Source organism: Mya arenaria, chromosome 2, assembly GCF_026914265.1.
Source record: "Mya arenaria isolate MELC-2E11 chromosome 2, ASM2691426v1".
NCBI lineage: Eukaryota > Metazoa > Mollusca > Bivalvia > Myida > Myidae > Mya > Mya arenaria.
The window spans coordinates 62,636,260-62,655,293 of record NC_069123.1 but is presented as its reverse complement, the minus strand read 5'-3'; the positions used below and the strand labels follow the sequence as shown (position 1 = coordinate 62,655,293).

Genomic DNA, 19,034 nt, shown 5'->3' with positions numbered 1-19,034 from the left:
TCAACTAGTTAAGACTAGTGGCAATTTGTGTACAAAATTACACCTTTGGCGAATATACCACCAACCGATCGGGATAAGACTCCTCCTTTTGGCTTTAAAATTCGGTTTCAGTCGCGCCTGGGGACGTGACTGGGTCAAGTGATAATGCTGCCATTATAGGGCGCGGGCAGACCTTTATAAACTCAACAATAACAACAACGACACTACCATTGATAGCTCCGTGGTAGAACGTTCGCTTCGGTTGCGGAAGGTCGCGGGTTTAAACACTAGCCGTGTCAAACCGAAATACGTTAAAGCTTGTGTGCCACTTAGGATTAAATTATTAGACTGCGTTTGAAATAAATCAAATGGTTAATTTTGTATATAAATTAATATCTGCATTCAATATTTATGCAAAAAGCAAGTCTACAATTTATAACAGCATGGTGGGCCGCAACGCCATCTGACGGCGCCCCTTATACAAATACGGGTATTTTTATACGTCACTTTGAAAAAAATCTTTGAGAGCTGTCCAAAATAAACTTTGATATTTAAATTAATAAGGCCAAAAAAAAAATACCTGTGTTTCATAATTCACAAAAAGTCAGAAAAAAAACAGCTTTGTTAATGTCTGAAATCATTTTCTTACCTTCGACTACCGTATTTTCCCGCCTAATTTGCCCATAAAATCTGGTGTGTTTTTTTGTATACAATACTCGTATATAAGACGCAATCGGTTTTTAGAATAAATCCAGCCCTTCAATTTTTACCAATCTGTGATAATGTTCTAGCCAAACAGTCAATTATCAACTAATTTTGTTAATTTGCTTGAAGAAAATCGCCGATTTTCACGTCGACAGTGAGCTCTCTAATGTGGAGGTAGGTTGATAATAGAACAAGTTAACACGCAGATATGGATTTATTTAACGTATCTTATTTTCGTACAATCAAAGTTTAATTCATATTTGTTATGAATTTAAACATTTCGGTCATTGTTTTAAGATTCTAAGACGTCGATTATTTATTATTACTTTTTCGATCATATGGTATTTTCTAACAAGCCTAGACGAAATCCTGTCAAGAAAATGGGATCATACGGTATCCCAAATTGTACCGTTTGTTCCAATATTAAAATGTGTTGTTAATTTTCGCAGGTGTTTGTTTGGAATTCAGTTGATGGGACTTAAATTAGGTGAAATAAATGACCATTTATAATTGCGAATAAATTAATGTAATGATTAATGAAATGTATATTGGAACCTGGCAGTTAGCTTGCATGAATCCGCAAAGCCTAATCGTAAGAAAAAAGTAAGTTTTGTTTTGAACATGTGGATAAATAACATCGCGAACTACATCCTAAATATTTCCATTATAAAGTCAGCAAAATGTGTCTCCTATGATCAACCTCATGTTTGGACCATAATCAAGCGTCTGCCAATTAGAAGATATCGGACAAGGTTCAGCGAACTCCGCCATTTTGTTTTCCTGTTGACAAAGCGTCTCGGTAATACATATCAGGAATGAAAGTTTATTCTCCGGGAACAGAGACAGAGAAACAACGAAAATAACGAAAAAATGTTTTACTTTTATGCCAAAAAAAAGATTAGGGTCGGCGAGGAAAAAATAGGGTCGGTCGGGTTACCGGAAACACAGGTATTTTTTTGGCCTAAGAGCAAACTGAGGGAGGTACTTTATTTCACGACTGTCATGGAAAAACATATTTTCACGAGTGGTGAAGCTACGAAAAATTCTGTTTCTTTTATGCTGTTTTAGAGGTAACGTTTTTTATCTATATAATGCCCCCTTTTTAATGCAGTGTTTTCTACGCCGCCACGCGCCCCTCACTAAATTTATAGCTGATGACGTAACTGTCAATTTTCTTCTTCTCTCTCTCCTTTCTCTCTCTCTCTCTCTCTCTCTCTCTCTCTCTCTCTCACTCACTTTCTCCCCCCTCTCTCTCTCTCCCCCCACCCTCTCCGCTCTCTCTCTCTCTATCATTTTGAAATGTCTATGCTTAGAGTGCGCAGAATCAAACGTATTAACACAATGCAGATTCTTTGACAATGGTTAAATTTGATGCACATTTTTTATTATAAAAACAGTTTCATGTCTCTATATCTTTACTATGTTGGTTTTCTTTCGAGTTTATTTTGAAGAAAATCTCGGCTGCAAAAAAATCTCAAAAAACTGCATTATTCGCTCATGCATACACATCCTATGTCAAACCCATTATACGTCATCTTCTTTTTCCATATTATCTCTTTCTCTGCATGTATTTTTATACATCGCTACATGTTCCTTTCAGAACATATTTTATGCAAATAGGAGTAAGTACTGTACGGAGTTTTTCATTGACCGTTTCAATAAGTATCCGTTTTTACTATCAGATAACCGACACGGTGGTGTCTTATAGCGCCATCTTGCGGAAAGCGTGGAGACTTAGTAAACATTATAAAACTATTAGTTTAGCAAAATAATGCCTCCTAAAAAAGGTGGTCGAGGCAGGGTAGGTAGTTTTATACATCACTAATTGAAATGCTTTAAATTGGCAACAGTATAGGTGTTAAATTCTGGAAAAAATGATAATAAATTGAACTGAAAATGAAGACTCCCAAAATATTTCCTTTTCTGCATGTGTACAATCACAGGCGCAAGTCACATAATAAAAAAACGGCCTATATATATATATGTTTATTAATATCTTATTATAGTATATAGCCCATATAGAACATTAAAAAAAGTTTGTGTCAAGTACCTGTGTGTACAACGAAGGGCAATTTCTGATAAAGCACCCTGTAGTAATTCTAAAATGCCGTCCAGGCTTTTTTTTAATGATGGTTAGGTCCAGGCTAACCATCATTAAAAAAAAAAGCCTGGAAGGCATTTTAGAATGACTAAAGCACCCTGGTGCTTGAGCTGTTGACACAGGTGTCCGTCACAAAGCTTAGTCACTAAAATATGGCCCTTCAGTCATTTGATTTTGTTCAATAGTAATAAAATGACATTTCAATGAAGTGTTTACAGTTTTACCTGAAAAAATATCGCTATATATTTGTACAGTGTCCTGAAATACAATACAACATTGAAATAGATTAACGTATGCAAGAAAAGCGAAGAAGGGTTTTCAACTTTGCATACAACATGAAGGTGTTGAGAAACACATAAAATTACAGCATACTTTTTCCCTATTTTTTTCAGTTAATTTTTAGGTGCAATTTACTGCCTTCTAAAGGCTGTATTCCCTAGCGAAAAACTGTCCCAATTTCCCCAAAATATTATAATTTTTTCCCAATTTGACAAATGCAGGTTATGTTAATGAATAAAAATGCAATGAATTTGTTGAAATATATACAAAATCTTGACAAGAATTATAATGTATGCATAAATAAGTTAAAACATGTATATTTGCCATTATATAAGCTGTTTTGGCTTGATTTTTTCTCTCCCAAAGTCTCCTTTTTTCCCCTATTTGCAAGGCACAGACACTAAAAATAATTCCAAAAAAAATCACTGGTTGTGCATAGGAGAAGTTCACTACTGTTTAGGCTATCCTCATAATCTTCACTAGCAATCAAATTTTAAGGTTAAAATTTATGCATATAATGTTGCATGATATATAATAATTAAACTTTATACAAATTAAAAATACGGCTTCCTTGGGAATGAGCACAACTTAATCAGCTTATTAATAACATTAATAACATTCAGGGTGTAAAGCATTTCATTATCTTGCAGGGAAGAGGCCGAGCAAAGAAAAAGGTGGAAGAAGAAGTTGTAGAAGAAGTGGAACAGACAGACGAGGTTTGGCATTTCTTCAATTTACAGCAAGACACATATCAAAATGACCCCTTCATCCTCATGCACATTTTTTTATTTATATTTCTGTTACGGTTTCCGTTCGGAGCTTTTTTCGGTTGTTTTACTTCCATTATTTGCATATGTTTCTATTGATAAAAATTTTTTTATTATTTTTCCAATTAAGAATATATAACGCTTCAACAATGTCCAAGGAAAACCCTTTAACGGTCCACTTCGGTAAAAAAAATACAAATTAAGATATTATTTTCACTCAAATAGGCATTGATTTGAACCAATGGTACAAATTGATCAATTAATCAATAAATGCATGTTTGTTATTTTGACATCTTAAATTATTTTTATTTTTTTTATTTTTGCCAACCTCTAACATCTTAATGCAAAAACTCCCAAAAATTTCCCATTATGGGTCATCTTCCCAAAATACCCCCAAAATCCATGGGGTACATTTAAATGAAGGATTTTAGTCAGTTAACTTGGATAATCTTAAATCTGTATAACTATCACATAAAAAAATATTGTAACACAATAATGGTATTTATTTTCTTAACTTTGTGTTCATTTTTAATCCTGGCTTAAGTTCATATTTGAAAGTTCATTCAGATATGTTGCAAAATAATGAAACTTAAGTATGATGTTTTTAATTTAAGACTAAAATCTTTTATGGCCTTAAAAAACTGAAATTCACTACACTTAGCTCCATTGCTTTTGTAGTTGTGGTTATCATTTTCTGCTGCTTTTTTCAATGTGCTTCAGCATGAATCGCCTAAAAGTTTTACCAATAAATCAATCATTATTGTTCACTTGTTGTAATGTCTGGTGTAAGCATGCAGAGTACAGTTGTTGATCACCTTATTCCTACAGAGCAGTCAGGATGAATCCACAAATGCTGACACCTCCTTGGTGTCAGACAATGACGCCTCCATGGATGCAACAGAGCAGCCTGTAAGTATTTTGAACAGAAATTCTAAACAGGAGAGGCAAATTCAATCACTTTTAGATTGCTATAGATCAATTCTAATATCACTTGTTCTATTGAGCTGGCATCTATTGTGGCTTTTAGTTTCCATTATAATTTTAGCTCAACTATTCGAAGAATAAGGAGAGCTATACTACTCACCCAAGCGTCGGCGTCACCCCTTGGTTAAGCTATTGCGTGCAAGCACACATAGGTTAATATCTCAGCAACTACTTGAGGTATTGCATTGAGACTTTATACAATGGTACTCAACCATCCAACCTTCTTAATTAACCAAGTTTGATAACTCTACTTTGCATTTAAGGCCAATAATAGGCCTTTATTATTTGACTTAAAATTCTGGTTAAGGTTTTGCGTGCAAGCACACATAGACTAATATCTCAGCAACTACTTGAGGTATTGCATTGAGACTTGATATAATGGTACTCAACCATCCAACATACTCAATTAACCAAGTTAGATAACTCTAGTTTGCATTTAATGCAAATAATAGGCCTTTATTATTTGACTTAGAAATTCTGGTTAAGGTTTTGTGTGCAAGCACACAGGTTAATATCTCAGCAACTACGTGAGGAATTGCATTGAGACTTGATACAATGGTACTCAACCATCCAACCTACTTATTTAACCAAGTTAGATAACTCTACTTTGCATTTAATGCAAATAATAGGCGTTTATTATTTGACTTAGAAATTCTGGTTAAGGTTTTGCATGTAAGCACACATAGGTTAAAATCTCAGCAACTACTGGATAAATTACATTGAGACTTAATAAAATGGTACTCAACCACCCGATCTACTTAAATAACCAAGTAATATAACTCTAGTTTGCATTAAATTGAAATAATGGCCCCTTATTTATTCAACATAGAAATTCTGGTTAAGGTTTTGCATATAACCACTTTTAAGTCAATGCTTCAGCAAGTACATCATGTATTGCATTGAAACTTTACACACAGGCTCCCAACCATTTGACCTTCTTCAGTGTTCTGCCAAGGATTGAAAAAGATGGGGCCGAATGGTCCAGCAGTCATGAAAATTAGGGGCCATTTTCAAAAGTGAAGGGCCATGACCTTTTCCAGGGGAAAAATGAAAACTTTAAAATGAAAGTGTTTTATTTACCCATTATATACATGGTGTAACATCCACATGTCATCAGTGTTCTCAAATATTGGACAGATCAATTTAACATTTAGAAAAAAAACTGTAAACATGGCACAAATGAGACACAATGATATATGTTAATGAACAGTTTCACATGTCAATGTGTAGTTATGCTTTATCAGGGATGTGATTGACCTGGCAGCTGGAGGGCTGAAACCATTTCGGTCATTGGGGCACTTTTGGGGTCAAAAGCAGACTGCCGTAGAAGAAAAACTGGCCCAAAAGCACACTAGTATATCATTTTTAATCAGCAAAACAAATAAATAATTTTTTATTTATTTATTCTTTTTTTTTTCTTTTTTGTTGGGGGGGGGGGTCCCTTGGGCCATTAGATCCGCGGAATTCCGCGAATCTGCGGACAAATCCCTTAAATTATAACCCTCCCCACCCAGGAACATTTTCCTCTGTTTTGCCTTCCTCTAATGCGCCAGGGCCTCATTGAAATTGAATTTGTTTATATCTCCCCCCTCTATTTTGTTTTCTTGATGATGACATTGAATTTGGTAAAAAAACATACTACCCCTCGTGGTTGGATAGTTAGACGTATACGGACCAATGAAAATCGTTGTTTTATCGAATGAATGCTGTGCTGTAAAACTTCTTAAAAAGGAAACGATTAAGTCAAAACGGCTCTTTAAAAATTTGATTAAGTCAAAACGGCTTTTCAAAAAAACGGGCGCGCCGATAGGCCCGTCAACAGGTATTTTGTTGCGCAATCCTGATTTTTTCTGCGCCAATGGCGCAAGGGCGCGTCCTTGGCAGAACACTGCCTTCTTATTTAATCAAGTAAGATAACTCTATCTTTCATATTATATAATTTTTGCCCCTTTATTATGGGACTTAGAAATTCTGGTTAAGGTCTTGCATGTTAGCACACATAGGATAATATCTCAGCAACTACTTGATGTATTGCATTGAGACTTTATACAATGGTATTCAACCACCCAACCTAATTGAATAATCAAGTTAGATAACTGTGTTTTGCAAATAATGGTTTATTATTACACTTAAAAACTCTGGTTAAAATTTAGCATGTAACCATATTTATGTTAATATCTCTGCACATCATGTATTGCATTGAAATTTAATCTAACAGTGATCCATGCATGTTTCGCCAAAACTTTTCAATCCTTACACTGAAAAGCGGCGGAATAGTCGAGCGCGCTGTCTCTGTGACAGCTCTTATATCATTTGCATGCGGATAGATATTTTATTAATTTGCTATTAAATTTTGCTTTCTGTGGCATAGTTGGTTTACTGTCGTTAAATTTTACTTAAGAATAGTGCATCGTCATTTCATGTGCTATCCTATAAAGCAATGTGTCAATATCACAAATATTGGCTGTCCCGTGAATTGTTTAGTACACCCTGCCAAAATAATGTGGGATCTTATGTCTACCTAGTCAAAAAATGTCCTGGGATGTTTTGTCAAGCTCTCCAAATAGTCATTACTCTATGCAGATGTAACAAAGTCAATAATTTATGTATTAAGAAGAAGGCTGGACTCATACTTTTTTCTCAGAATGGTCAATTGGACTAGTGAGAGAATTATAAACATGAATTGCCTACATACCATTGCCCACAAAAGTCTGCTCACTGTGAAGTTTTACTCAGGCACCTGTTTTGATCCGCTTATTGTCTGTATGCATGTATTATAAGCTTCACACCTAGCTGTATGTATGGTACCCATTGCTTGTCCAACAGGCCTCTGAAAGCGAGGAACCAGAAACTGTAGCCGAGGAGCAGAAGGAAGAGGAAAAACAGGAAAATGGCACGCAGGAACAGGTACAGCCATAAACCTAGTAGTGCTGTAGGATAGTATATTATATCATGGTTTGGGTATATCATTGCTCCCAGCTGTTCATTTGTGGTATGCTCGAAAAGTATGGGTATTATCCTATAGAGTAATGTACATGATGTGATTAAATTTCGGTTCCAATAGTTTTGTGTACTGTAAATTACACCTAAAGATTTGATAGATTCTATTTGTGGAAAATACTATCAATGCAAATTCAGCCAAGGGTATAGTTTTTCAGTTAAATAGTGGTGCATTCTTTACAGAAGAGCTTAATGTGCTGATAAGCCCATACATCTGTTTCAGAGCAAGGATGGGGAGGAGAGTCAGGATGCCCCTAGTGTGGATGAGGACACCCCAAGCATGGATGAGGAAACTGGTAAGACTGCAATGTTATATGGATGTTTACTGTGTAAACATTACTGTAAAAGTAGAGCTGGTATCCCAATTAAATGCTAAAGTATATATTGATTTCAGTAAGATTCTGTCTGGGTTTTTGTGCACTTTTTGAGTTGTGAATGAACTGAAAAAAATACCCAGCTTTTACTGTGAAGTAATATACATCAATGCATAAGCTACCATATATTTTTCTTGTTTTAGATGCATCAGTGAGCAGCACAGGGAAGCGCAAGGCTGAGGAGGATAGTACGGAGGAGGGAAGCACCAACAAAAAGGCAAAAACTGAGGAGGAGGAGGATGACCCTGACAGTATGTATATTACAAACATGTAGAGGATTGGGGCCACTACAGTGGTGGTAGCCGTTATTGGCAGAAATCAGCAAGGTCAGCACTGGGAACATGCTTTCTAGGCTTGCTGAAGTTCTGGATTTTTCATAGCAGGGCTTGTTGATTTTTTTGTATGGCAGGCACCTGTTAAAGGATTCAGGCTTGTTCATCCAAAAGTCTCATTTCAATGACTGCCACTAGTGGAGTATTATCTTGCTTTTTTCATTCAATAATTTTTTGAAAATGGAATTCAAATAAAAGGGAAATGGAATTCAAATAAAAGGGGGTGACCAGGATAATGTGAAATGTCATTATTGATGTATACTGCTGTTTACAGGGCCCATAACTCTGTTCTGTGGCAACCTGGATCCGGACTTGAGCGGTGACACCCTTAAAGAATTCTTTGAAGCCAATGATGTGGAAGTCCACAACCCAAGGAAGATTGGGTTTAAGAGGTATTTATGATACCTGTCACTCAAGTAAATCAGACAGGAATGTCTGTTAAAAACAGATATTTGCTTTTCTTGTCCATATAGCTGTACATGCACATGTATATTAAAGAAAAGTCATAGCGGCAAATGAGATCAGTTTTGATTAAACCATCAGTGTCATTTGTTGAATGAGCATACCTATAAAGCTGCCATAAGCTGATGTAGGTAAATTGATGGCTGAGGCACTGGCAAGTTTTAATAAAAAATAATAGTTTTATTTTTTTATTATTTTTTTATGCTTTTCATAATGCAATTATTTACTCGTGATATAAATATAATTCATTTATCAAAACTAAATTGCTCAATGTCATTAAAGGACCCGTTAACTATTATCACAGCCTAAGCTTTCTCAGTTTTTCAGATTTATCCTTGATATGTCATGAATTTTATTAACACACAAGCTTCTTTTGTCGCTTGTGTAGCATGGCAGACATAAAAGGATCATGTTGTCTGTCGACACGCATAGACTGTGGCGTCACACCATTGGTCTGTTCTCTAACCTGAGCATTTGTAACTCAGTCTTTACCAAAATTGGTCACAATTTTAATTAAATAATAACCTAGGAGTTCTATCGACAGCAAGAACACACTATTCCTGCTAAAGTTATGCCCCATGATTTGTCATATTTTGGTCAAAATGACAGTGTCCATCTATTAACTTGAGCATTTTTTATCCAATCTTTTCTAAACTTTGTTTTGAACGAAGTTTATGGGCATAATATCTCATTCAAGTTTGCACTATTCACTGTCTATGTCTTTAATTGTCATACTTTGATCATATTCACTTTGTTTTCTCACATCAACGAATGTACTGTTATCATTGGATCAGTATTAGGAATTATTTACTTGTTATGAGATATATTTTGAAACTCAAAGTGAAACAGGAAATGTCAAACTGTAACCATTTGAATTTACAAATATATTATAATATAAGTTTGGTTTCTGATTCTGGCCAAGTATTCAACTGAATTTCGTGATCTTACGATATACATGTATTGTCATACTGAGTTGATAAGATAGCCCTTTACTCTAGTATTTCTCATCCAATCTCCACAATGTAGGTTGGCAATAGTAATAAACATAATATCTTGACTGCTTTTGACACCATGATTGAATTTTTTATCCTAGAGTTATGGTCCATGTTATGTCAAAACTTGACCAAATTTACTTTGTCCACTCCCTAGCTCGAGCATTCCTTTCCAAAGGTGTTATTCTAGATTAGTTTTTGGTACGTGGTCATTTTATGCCTATAAAAATAAAGTTTTTTCTTTTAACCTACATGTTTTTGTTTAATTATCAATTATTAATTAATTAACATCAAATAACTGAAAGGGATTATTTTTCCCTTGAGAAAGGTTCAGGACTACCAAATTATAATGGCTTGGCAAAATAGCTGTGTACAGGTGATTTATATGAACAATTATTTCACATTGATTTTAATTATTGCCTGTGATTATTATAAACATCTGTTCACATGATTACTATATGTCTGGCTGGATGTGGATCTCAAGAATAAAAAAGGTAAGAATTTAGAATATTTACAACTAACAGAACAATTTGTTTCCTAACGAGGAATGGGACATATTTTATGAAAGGATGGTTACTGGCTTTTATGACAGTGTTAAATGTTCTGATTTGGGGCATTTTTTTTTGTATATGGCCTTGAACTCTTGGAAATAACTTGGGTAACAGCACGGGCTTTCAACCCTAAAGGAAATCAGTGTCTGAGACGTGTAAATCTTTGCCTAGACTTCTAGATTTTGAAGCTTGTTAATCTGTCTGACTTCTTGTTTATGATCATGCAAGACTAAAGCTATGACTCATCGATAAGCATTCCTATTTATTCAGACTTATTCAAACTAAGACTTGCAAAACCATTGTTATGAAACAAAAGTTTGGTAAAATATGTCTTATGGCTTCATACATATCTGCCTGTACTGGAATGGTTGATTTCGCTGTAGACAGTATAAATGAGTGACGTGGAAATTCGTCAGCTACATAAGAAAGAATGTTAAATGTCTGATAATGTAGACATTGTCTGATAATAATAAAATGAAGTGAGAAATGGGATGAAAATTGACAGCTCTGACTAGTAAAGACATAAATCTTCTCAAATTTGTTCTTTTAGAGACCTGATTAACAGATCTTTATTGCTCAGCCTGAAGCTAGGAGTCATATTAACTGCCAGAAAAAGTTGATTGATCTCTTTTGTAATAAACAGCACAAAGCAGTGCAGAAACACATCTTATCTGGTACACTACACTGCAATGAAGAGGCTGTCTTAAAAGACTCGTCTGACTAGAAGCAGGGTTATATAAAGATATTATACAGGTCTTGCATATAATATGTTATGATAATGTATGATTGAAGTCTGCAACAAATCAGGAGTAGTATTATGTTGAACAAACTTAGATGATCACGGCATGAATGTGAAAGTTAAGACTCATTTGACTGGACCATTAGTGAAACAGTCCCCAGTTTCTATGTAAAAGCTTTGATAAAAATGATAATGGTATGTTAGATGAAAGTGAAGACATTGAGATAATGTCAAATGGGGGTAAGTAATGTTTTCAGTTTATAACATTCCGCAGAACACAGTCTGGTTGTGGGAAGTTGCTGCTACAATGACCCGGACCTAACAGCGAACCATGGTCATGTTTTCTCTCTGTTAAAAATTTGTATCATCAACACTTGTGCAGACTTTCAATGAACCATATCTCTGATCACTACCTTCTCCTTACTACAACCTGACTGCTCCATACAACAAGCTGACTGCTCTCTACAACAAGCTGGCTGCTAGATACAATAAGCTGAATGCTCTCTACAACAAGATGGCTGCTAGTTACAATAAGCTGAATGCTCTCTACAACAAGATGGCTGCTAGATACAATAAGCTGAATGCTCAATACAACAAACTGGCTGCTACAAGAGTGATTGTCCCAGTATTTCTGCTTCTGCTGTAGTTTTCAGTGGCAATTTGAAAATGAGTTTTACGCTTTCCTGGTTGTTTAGTCATTCTGGAAGTATCGTGGCAAAATCTCTGTTACTGTAGTGTAGGTGTAGATTCTGTAATTGAGGGTTTTCTGTGTAGGTCTGTTAATAATGTTGTTTCCGTGGCTGCTGTTTTGCTTGATGTTCCTCAGATGGTTTCAAACAAAGAACATGTTACTGTTTTTTGCTCTTTGTTTGGACGGATTAGTTGGCTTTTTTTTTCTTTTCAGAGACTGTGGCAGTCATTTTCTCCATATGCATGGCAGCGTTTTTGCATAGAGCTCCTTTTTAGTTTTTTTAAGAGATCATTATTTGTTATTTCCGTAGCAGAGTTCAGGAAGACATAAATCAAATGGCGATTGCCAGTGGGAAGCCTGATATGCCTCGAGAAACACTCTTTTGATCTTGCTACTTTGCTTTTCAATTTCTATGTTAGTGTTCTGTAGTAAAGAGTTTGTGTACATGCACAGGTCTGAAAGGTGCTGCAAGTTCTTTAACAACAAATTGTGTACTAGGAATTCACTGTCTGTTTATGATGGCCATTGTGACTCTCAAAAGTTTTAAGTACATGGATGCATTAACATAACTCAGTGCTGGTTTACATATAACCATTTTCAGTTGAGAGACTATATTTTGTCCTTGAACAATAGCACATGGAGGTACAAGAGCCTCTGACTAACATCTGCCGACCAAAGACAAGGTGTAACGAGGCCCAAACTCTTGTCATGTTAAATTCCAACTCCCTTATCCTAAAATGTGCTGGTGCATTCATAAAACTTTTCAATTGCTTTATTACCCCTAAGTATTTAACTTTTGAATGAACAAAATATTGTTGAAGTTAATCTAAAGGACCAAGCTTTGTTGCTAGAAACCAGCACAGATAAGATATCCAGTTAAATAGCTGACCGGAAAACACTTACAAACAATGGTGTACAAACATGTTTCAGGAATGACTATTTTAGGGGTTTTAACATGGAACAGACAGTGAAATTATTTTTGAAATCTTCATGTTTAAAGAGTTTAACCTACGAAAAAAATGAGCTTATTCTTTTAGAAAAGTAAAGCAATAACTGCGTTTGTCCTTTTCTTTCTTTAAAAGAGCACTTTTTATCCAGAATGTAATAGGATTTTTTTAAGTCATGGAAAATTGTTGCTCTTTGATTCATAGTATTATTCGTATATGTACTGGAACATGTTCTAAACCTGTTTGTGCTATTGCAAACTTGGCAAACCAGAACCTTGAAAGAATAAAAAATGTTATTTAATTATAATGAACAAATCCTAAATGTTCCCACTGATAAATATCTTGTTTGGCTTTAAAAAAATAATTAGTCACATGCACTGCAATGTCCTACAAAACAATACAAAAACATGTGTAAAGAAATTTTAAAGATGTATGATATTAAAAAAAAAAAATGGTACTCAAGTTGGAAAAATGCTGCAAGAGAGAAACTATCGATGACTTTCATATTATTGCAAGCTTGGTTTAAAGTCTGGTATAAAACAATTTTAATTGTAGTCTACTATAAACCACGTCTGAAAGTCTGCTAATGCCCGATGATAATAGCAAGGATGTGGTGTCCGTCCGCTGTCCGAATTGCACCCATGGAAAAGGCTGGCAAGCCAAGTTGAGTATAATAGTCTGTATCTAGCATCCGTAGTCTGTGCACGCAGTGCCCCCATGGCACAAAGCTGGCAAGCTGTCTGTTTCACTGCCCCAGTGTGCCCCCACATGTTGCCACAAAGTCCTGCGTACACTCACATACTGTCTTCTTGCACTCAGTTTAAATGCTCAAATAAAATCATGGAAAATGACTGGCACTGTTGTAATTAAATATGAATAGCTCTATCAGAGAAGTGCAGAAGTTGTAATTTTGTACCCTTTTAATGAGTGCAAAAAGTGAAAGTATGTGAGGCGGTGTATGGACTCTCATATTTGCTATGTGTGTAGACACACTGGGGATGATTGCTGGAACGAGGGACTGACCAGCTCTGAGGACCAGATGTGGCCATGATCACCGCTGTGACCACTGTGGCAGGTGAGAAAAAACACTTGGAACTGTACTGTACCTTCATGTATAAAAACTTATGAGCTAAACATGTATTACTTGTGTCTCATGTCTGTATTTGAATGGAGTAGTCAAGAGTTGTATGAACAAACTGTAACCAAATTTGTCTGTTGCAGGAAAATGTGTTTATATTTGGACTGTTTTATGATGAAATGGACTGTTAACTTTTGCGATTGTCTTTGCAGTGGCCTGGACCCATGTCTACAATGTTATTTCACCCTATCATTCAATTGCATTAATTACTAAGATTATAATAATATTTGTATTGGTATTTATGTTTTATGTTTTTTACTACCATTTAATTTTGTTTTGCCTGCGAAGCATGGCAGTCCATGGGGATTGCTTTGTCCGTTGGTCTGGTCAGCGTTACTCTTATCTTTACAATTAATAACTTTGAATGACTTGTAGAGTTTTATAAATTTAATATGCACATTGATGATGGTCAATAGATAACCCCTATATATTTGTGGGTCAGAAAATTAAAGTCATTTGGTCTTTTCCCCAAAAATGTTTAATAAATAATGTTAGTCCCTGGATCCTCCAAGCCTGAAACTCAGTAGAAATACTGATAATAAACAGTTGACCCCTAGTAAATTTAACCCAGAGTTAAAATTTGAAGTGAACCCTTTATCATTTAAATACATAATGGGGTTTGGAAATGATATGCACTCCAGACAGAAAGCACATCCAATATCTGGAATTAGTTTAGATTTTTTTTTATTTTTCATTATTTTATGATAAAGATGAAATGAGACAGTCTTGTTTTCTCATGTATATATTCAGTATTTTTTCTTATATTAAAAAAAAGAATTAACCATTTTTTTGCACACAATTCATAATACATTTTCTAAAAGAATAATCTAACTTTTTACACAACACCTATTTTAAATTCCCATATGTACCACTGTTCCAGGTTTGGCTATGTTGATGTGCTACCCAAAGACTTGGAAAAGGCTTTAGAAGTGAATGGCAAGGAGTTGAATGGGGAACCAATCAGAATTGACCGTTCCAAGCCCAAGGGCGGGACTGAGACTGCCAATGATGGCCGTATGCAGGGAGGTCGGTAACTTTTTTTGTTAAAATTTTTCAAAATTACATCTTTCTGTAATATTTTGGACATTGTTCAGAAAAAAGTTACAAGTTACTTTCTTAGAATGACATTTAGAATGAAACAACCCAAGTACAACAATGAAATTGAAAAATATCAGCGACAATGCAATAGATTCATATAGAAATCTTTCACTTCCACTCCTCTCTGAATAATGGAACACATACCTGGTTATATATATGTTAACAGGTGACTCAAAAACGTTGTTTGTGAAGAACCTGAAGGAGACAGTAACAGAGGATCAGCTGAGAGAGTTCTTCACTGGGGAGACCATCACAGAGATCCGCCTGCCCAAGAAGAGGGACGGCCTTTGTAAGGGGTGAGTGGAATTGACATTAAAGGCCTTGGGAGATTTTATGGGGAGACTGTTGCCAAGGTTTGCCTTCCCAAAAAGAGAGATGCAATTGGTAAAAGGGGAGTTGTGATTGGTGTGATTGGGGATTCCTGTGTGCTCTGGGTGTGTCCACCTCAGTGCATACCGGTATGTGTAGCCTTTTATGTTTGTTGCAGGTTTGGTAAGGTGTTGTTTGATACTCTCTGTTATAGCCTTGTTTGTGTGTTGCAGGTTTGGTAAGGTGTTGTTTGACACTCTCTGTTATAGCCTTGTGTAGCCTTTTATGTTTGTTGCAGGTTTGGTAAGGTGTTGTTTGATACTCTCTGTTATAGCCTTGTTTGTGTGTTGCAGGTTTGGTAAGGTGTTGTTTGACACTCTCTGTTATTGCCTTATTTGTGTGTTGCAGGTTTGGTTATGTGGTGTTTGACACTGAGGAGACTTTAGAGAGGATGATGAAGGAGAAACAAAACCAGGAACTTGATGGGGAGACAGTCTTCCTTGACTACACAGACCAGAAGTCACAACACGCAGGGGGAGGAGGGAAGTCCAAGGAGTTTGGTAAGTTGGCATTGAAGAAATAAAGAAATAGCTCTATCGAAATCCACTTTTCGAGGACTTAGCTTTTTTAGAAGCTGCTAAAGTTTTCATAAATTCTATGATCCTCAAACTTAAGAAGAGCAACTTTTTACTAAAAGGCTTAAATTGGCTTCTTTCACAACTTAATTCAGCCTCTAAGCTTTCATGAAAGATAAATGTTTGGTGTTTACTAGGAAATACTTATTCTCTTAACTTTTTACTGGATTGAACAATCATTATCTCTGGAATAGCAGACAAAATGTTTGAGATTAAAATTATTTCATACATGTTTCTACTGATCTCCAGGCCCATCCAAGGTATTGTTTGTGCGTAACTTGGCGTTCCAAGTGACCGAAGATGAGCTCAAGGAAATATTTGACGGCTGTAAGGCCTGTCGCATACCCCCTAATGAGTATGGACAGTCCAAGGGGTGAGTTGGTTAACCATTGCGTACATATAATCATATTTTTTTTGAATATGTATCTGAAAGTAAATTATAAATGATTTTAGCTGTCAAAAAACACATGACCTTGAATGATAAAGCATTTTGATACAGCACTAGGTAATGTGATATAGTTATATCAAGTGGAAGGCCTTCATGCTTGAAATATTTTTCCCAGATCAGGATACGAATTTTATGATGAATCAATGATCAGGATGTGTTTCCAAACTTCACCTTAGTCCTTATTTCTTAGTTACAAGTATATTAGTGGTTTCCATGTGATTCCCCGCAGGTTTGGGTTTGTGGAGTTTGAGACTCAAGAGACAGCCGAGAAAGCAAAGGCAGACAAGGATGGCCTTGAGATTCATGGGAGGGAAGTCCAGCTAGCCTTCGCAAACGACAAACCTGGCGGCATGTCTGGTGCTACTGCCAGGGGAGGAGGTTAGGAACTTTCTTTACATGAATAATAAGATTGTTTTAGTAACATTCAAATTGCAGGTCAAATTTAATCAAACATTTGTATTGAACTATTCCATGGATGTTGTTAGTTCCTCCTATACAAATATTATAAGTGTTATGCTCTGTCATATGTTTGTTCAGTCAAGCTTATCAGCAAATGCGTTTTTAACAATTGTAATTTGCCTTCATAACAATAGTAATTTTGAGGAAGATGATCTACTTCATTTACATGAGACAAAGTTGATAGAATACTTTGTACAAGATATTCCTGACTGTGTATTATGGTTTATATTTCATTCTATTGCAGGTTATGGAGGAGGAGGCCAGCGTGGGGGTCGAGGTGGTGGATGGGGTGGGGGCTGGGGTGGCCCAAGGGGAGGTGGAGGCGGCTGGGGTCGAGGAGGAGGAGGTGGTAACTGGCGAGGAGGTGGTGGTGGAGGCTGGGGGAGAGGAGGAGGCGGCGGATTTGGAGGTAAAACATTGGTTTGGGATTAAGTAGGGATTTCACCTGATTCAAGTTTGTGTGACAGAATGTATCACTTGGACTTAAAACTTTATTGGTCCTAAATAAGTTATTCAAGTTGGTACAAAAGTACAAAACTGTGGCATATCTTAATATATTTGCAATGAATGATTATGATGATATTGATTATTAAAATAATGACTTTATTTATGTTATTTTGAAATTTACTAACATATCTAAAATCATCATTTTAACCCTGTTATTGAATTTGACTCCTGTGTTCGAAAGGTGGTCGTGGTGGCGGTGGTGGCAATTGGGGATTCCGTGGTGGTCGAGGAGGGGGCGGGGGCCGTGGGTTCCGAGGAGGGAGAGGACGATGGTAAACCACTTCAATGGGGCAGCCCTCTCTGCAGCTACATGTTGTGTCTTCACAGTGTTATTTGTTGTTCATTGTATCAAGATACAGAAAATGTCTGTTCATACTAGATTTTTAAACTTTGCAGCATGTTTTAATGTTCTTTTATTAATAGTGTGTTTAAATTAGGAAATTTAAGTGAAAAAAAACAAGTTGTCAGACTGGAATATTGAAAATGCAGTTCTCGAAAGTTGTGCAAGATGCAAATATGATCATGTGAAGAATTTTATGGATAATGAACATTATAATAAACACAGGCATATTTTCTGCAGGGAAAAGGTCTAGATGGAACATTTGTCGAATCTTCATTGTCATTTGTATTTGTCTGTTATTTGTAAAGAAGTTAGCATGCACATACAGCTGCTGACTAATTAAGGAAGAAAACAATGGACTAACTGTTGTAAACAGTGTTTATAGTAAAATCATGATCACCAACTCATCTCATTGTCATTCATTTTCCACTTCTTGATTTTCTGTTAAAAATAACTGTATTTGAAATTAAGGAAACTAATATGTTTAAATTTTATAACTATCACGATTAAATTCATTTTGTTGAAACTTGATCGAAGTTTATTTGTAAATTCATGTACATGTAAAATGATGCGTTTACTGTTTTTAAATGAACTTTTTTTACTACCATGAAATCTTTTGTTAAAATTACTTGTTGATCAAAATCACGGGTTCTTTTAATTATTCTGTGAAAATGAAATATGATTTAAAACTCTGTATTTATAATATTCAATAATGTAATAATACTGCAGAGTGCAATGCCAGCTAGAGTTCATTAATGATTCTTTATAATATGAATTCTATAAATGTTAACATTACATTTTATTTTTTGCAATTTTATACAACATTAAATCATTAGAATGTACTTGTACTTGTTGTTATATCTCCTTTAAACTACATATATGTTTCTTAATACAATACAATACATTAAGTACTGGCCATAGTTGTAAGGAAATAAAATGTCTAAATACATGTATGAGCATGATCACAGAGTATTCATTAATGTGGCTAGGTTGTCATAATTCAGAGTGAGTTTAATGAAACTTCTTTTCAAATTTTATGGACACGAAAAGTCTGCATCATATTTAGGTCACCCATACATTGTATTTGGGAGATGCTTTGTCTTTGTCCCTTTGCCTTCGGTTCAAACCCAGGCAATATTTTGCTTCAAATGATGACAAATCAAAGATTACAATTCTTTTTCTTCATTTTAAATGACC

At 35.5% G+C, this 19,034-nt stretch overlaps 1 protein-coding gene across 1 annotated transcript; it reads left to right on the top strand.

The window, feature by feature from the left end:
- The first annotated feature begins 2,383 nt into the window (after window positions 1-2,383).
- On the top strand, window positions 2,384-18,679 carry LOC128216532 (nucleolin-like). The gene is made up of 15 exons (XM_052923126.1): window positions 2,384-2,485; window positions 3,715-3,780; window positions 4,660-4,740; window positions 7,642-7,722; window positions 8,039-8,111; window positions 8,333-8,440; window positions 8,796-8,913; window positions 14,922-15,067; window positions 15,306-15,435; window positions 15,857-16,008; window positions 16,333-16,456; window positions 16,761-16,909; window positions 17,235-17,279; window positions 17,311-17,399; window positions 17,679-18,679. Exons 1-15 carry the CDS (start codon window positions 2,456-2,458, stop codon window positions 17,874-17,876), a joined length of 1,590 nt encoding a protein of 529 aa, XP_052779086.1. The 5' UTR covers window positions 2,384-2,455; the 3' UTR covers window positions 17,877-18,679.
- Window positions 18,680-19,034: the final 355 nt, after the last annotated feature.

Bases quoted from the DNA above. Each gene is read 5' to 3' on its own strand.
- LOC128216532 (XM_052923126.1), top strand. From the start codon at position 2,456: ATGCCTCCTAAAAAAGGTGGTCGAGGCAGG. The intron at 3,781-4,659 runs GTTTGGCATTTC...TTATTCCTACAG, and splicing joins AAGTGGAACAGACAGACGAG to AGCAGTCAGGATGAATCCAC. The intron at 17,280-17,310 runs GTGGGGGCTGGG...AAGGGGAGGTGG, and splicing joins GGGTCGAGGTGGTGGATGGG to AGGCGGCTGGGGTCGAGGAG.